The following is a 2,404-nucleotide window of genomic DNA, read 5'->3' as shown; positions in this document are numbered from 1 at the left end:
CCTGTTAAACAATGTGTTCCTCTCATTATCCTGTCATTAACCCTTTGTGAATTCTGCTTGACTTGTAGCACATTTCATTTTCTACTGCACATAGTGACAGGAATAACATTCAGCTATGGAGTTTTCATTTGGATCTCTTTTAATTTCATTTCACACCAGAGAAGCACCTTCAGGTCATAATTTCTCAACAATCTTGAAGAATCCACACAAGTTTAGGTAAATGACGAATATTTAGCTGTGCATTCCGTTCATTTAATCCAACATTTGCTTTGCAACAGAAGGCAGCTTGATTTCAATAGGACATTTCAGCCTCAATTGTAACTGACAAAACTGAGGTACAAGTTTTAGTTTTGCCTGAAATACAAAAAATAACTTTACTGGTTTGTTAGTTTGTGATGTTCTATTTTACAGACAATTAATTTCTTTAAGAATTGTAATGGGGAGATTTTCTCTGTCCTCTATTTGTAATGAAATTGTAAACATGTTATTTACAAGTGTATTTACAGTTTTGCTACAAATTGTGCACAGAGGAAATCTGAAATCTTATGTTTTCACGACAAACGATTCCCACTGGCTGTAACTTGGTTTAAAGTTACAATATCCTTTTTTGTTAATGGACAGTAATATAATTCATTGTAAAGAGCAGCTACACCTGCGTTTGTATCTTGCTTTGTTTAGGCTTTATCAAATATTTATGAAAAATCTATAACAAAGTTGAAGATATTGTCTTGCAAACATAACTGTTTTGTTCCTACTCAGACCATCGATGTGGAGTTTCCTATGACTCAGTCGAGTGTATAAGTTCCTGAGTTTGGAGTATCATTCATATCCACAATTTTATAGAATTGTAGCGGTGTTTCATTGTGTAACTGTGAGTCCAGTGCAATATAGTGTCTTTAACACTAATGATTTGACATTTGTTCTACATCAATCTTTCATAGATTTTCAAATGTTTATTTCATTACCTAGATCCTATCTCCTGTGATGTTTTTCTTGGTGCAGCTGTGTAACTCAGGCTGATATTTTTTTAAATTTTCTCACACTGATAGTTTTTTTAAAAAAATCATTTCACAAAATAAAATTTCCTTTTACTCACTATTTTTTAATTCCTGAATGTAGGCTTGCATAAATTCTATCCCAAATAGTTCACGGTTTTCCTCTTCCTCTGCGTTTTCACACTGGGGTAGAGTTACTTGTAGCTGAAGAGGGTTGTCCCTCAGATTCACAAACCTTTCAAATACATCAATCATATCAGATCAGTAATAATTCTTTGTACTGCTCAGCATGATCAGCGAAAGTATAAATTACATTAATATTCCAAATAGAGTATACATCTAAGATCTGACAACACATATAACCCCCGCTGGACGACAATCCAGTATTCCGAGCCAGCACTTTGGTCTCCGCTTGCCGGGGCTGTCTGAAGTGGGGCCCGAACCCAACCCTTCTGACTCAGAGGTGGGAATAGTACCGCTGAGCCAGTGGTTACTCCGTCCGGACACAAGTATCCCGCTGGATATCAACCTAGTATTTAGAGACCATATTCCAGTCTCAGCTCGATGGGGCTGTCTGGTGTGGGTATCAAACCTTCTGACTCAGAGGCGGGATTGCAACCACTAAGTCAAAGGCTTACTCCACATAATCCGTACATACCCCTAAAAGGCAACAGCTCCACTTGTTTAGTTAAGCAACCATGGTCAATGAATAAGGCAAGAGGCAGTAGCAAACTAAAAGAAGAGGCTTACACAAATGCAAGGAAAAGTGGGAATCCAGCAGACTGGGAGTGCTATAAAAAGCAACAAAGGGTTACAAAGAACGTAATAAGAGGTGCAAAAAGGGAATATGAAAAACTTGCAAGGAATATTAACCCTAACAGTAAAAGTGATATAATACCCAACAGTAAAAGTGGTATCATACCTAACAGTAAAGATTTTTAGAAATATATTGAGTAAGAGTGGTAAAGGACCCATTAATGGCAGATGCAGGTGAGACTATAAAGGAAAATAAGGAAATAGCAAACTTGTTAATGAATACTTTGTATCTGTTTGCATAGTGGAGGAAGAGGACAAAATGCCAGTGGTACAAGACAATGTAAAAATAAGTCAAGGTGTGGAACTTAATGGATTTAAAATAAGTTTAAAATGGCAATGGAAAAAAATTAAAGGACTTAAGATAGACAAATCTCCAGAACCTGATGATGGGTTCCACCCCAGGGCATTAAAAGAAATCGATGAGGAAATTGTAGACGTGTTAATCATAATTTTCCATGGCTCTCCAGATTTGGGAATTGTGCCTTTGGATTGGAAAATTGCAAATGTCTCTCCATTATTTAAGAATGGAGGGAGAAACCAGGTAACTACAGACCTGTCAGTTTAACATCAGCTGTGGGGTGGTTACTGGTATC

At 36.8% G+C, this 2,404-nt stretch overlaps 1 protein-coding gene across 2 annotated transcripts in view; it reads right to left on the bottom strand.

Moving 5' to 3' along the window:
• lrrc39 (leucine rich repeat containing 39) overlaps positions 1 to 2,404 on the bottom strand; it is a 28,024-nt gene that overhangs the window by 5,871 nt on the left and 19,749 nt on the right. Inside the window, exons 8-9 of one of the 2 annotated variants that reach the window (XM_067990594.1) lie at positions 1,097 to 1,230; positions 122 to 354 (exon numbers count right to left, since the gene is read on the bottom strand). In XM_067990594.1, the coding sequence (XP_067846695.1) occupies positions 293 to 354; positions 1,097 to 1,230 (196 nt within the window). In that variant the 3' untranslated portion in view covers positions 122 to 292. Of the gene's footprint in view, positions 1 to 121; positions 355 to 1,096; positions 1,231 to 2,404 lie in introns of those variants that run through there. The other variant, XM_067990595.1, reaches the window with a different exon arrangement.

Source organism: Heptranchias perlo, chromosome 9, assembly GCF_035084215.1.
Source record: "Heptranchias perlo isolate sHepPer1 chromosome 9, sHepPer1.hap1, whole genome shotgun sequence".
Classification (NCBI taxonomy): Eukaryota; Metazoa; Chordata; class Chondrichthyes; order Hexanchiformes; family Hexanchidae; genus Heptranchias; species Heptranchias perlo.
The sequence above is the reverse complement of the archived record's forward strand: the minus strand, read 5'-3'. Positions and strand labels throughout refer to the sequence as shown.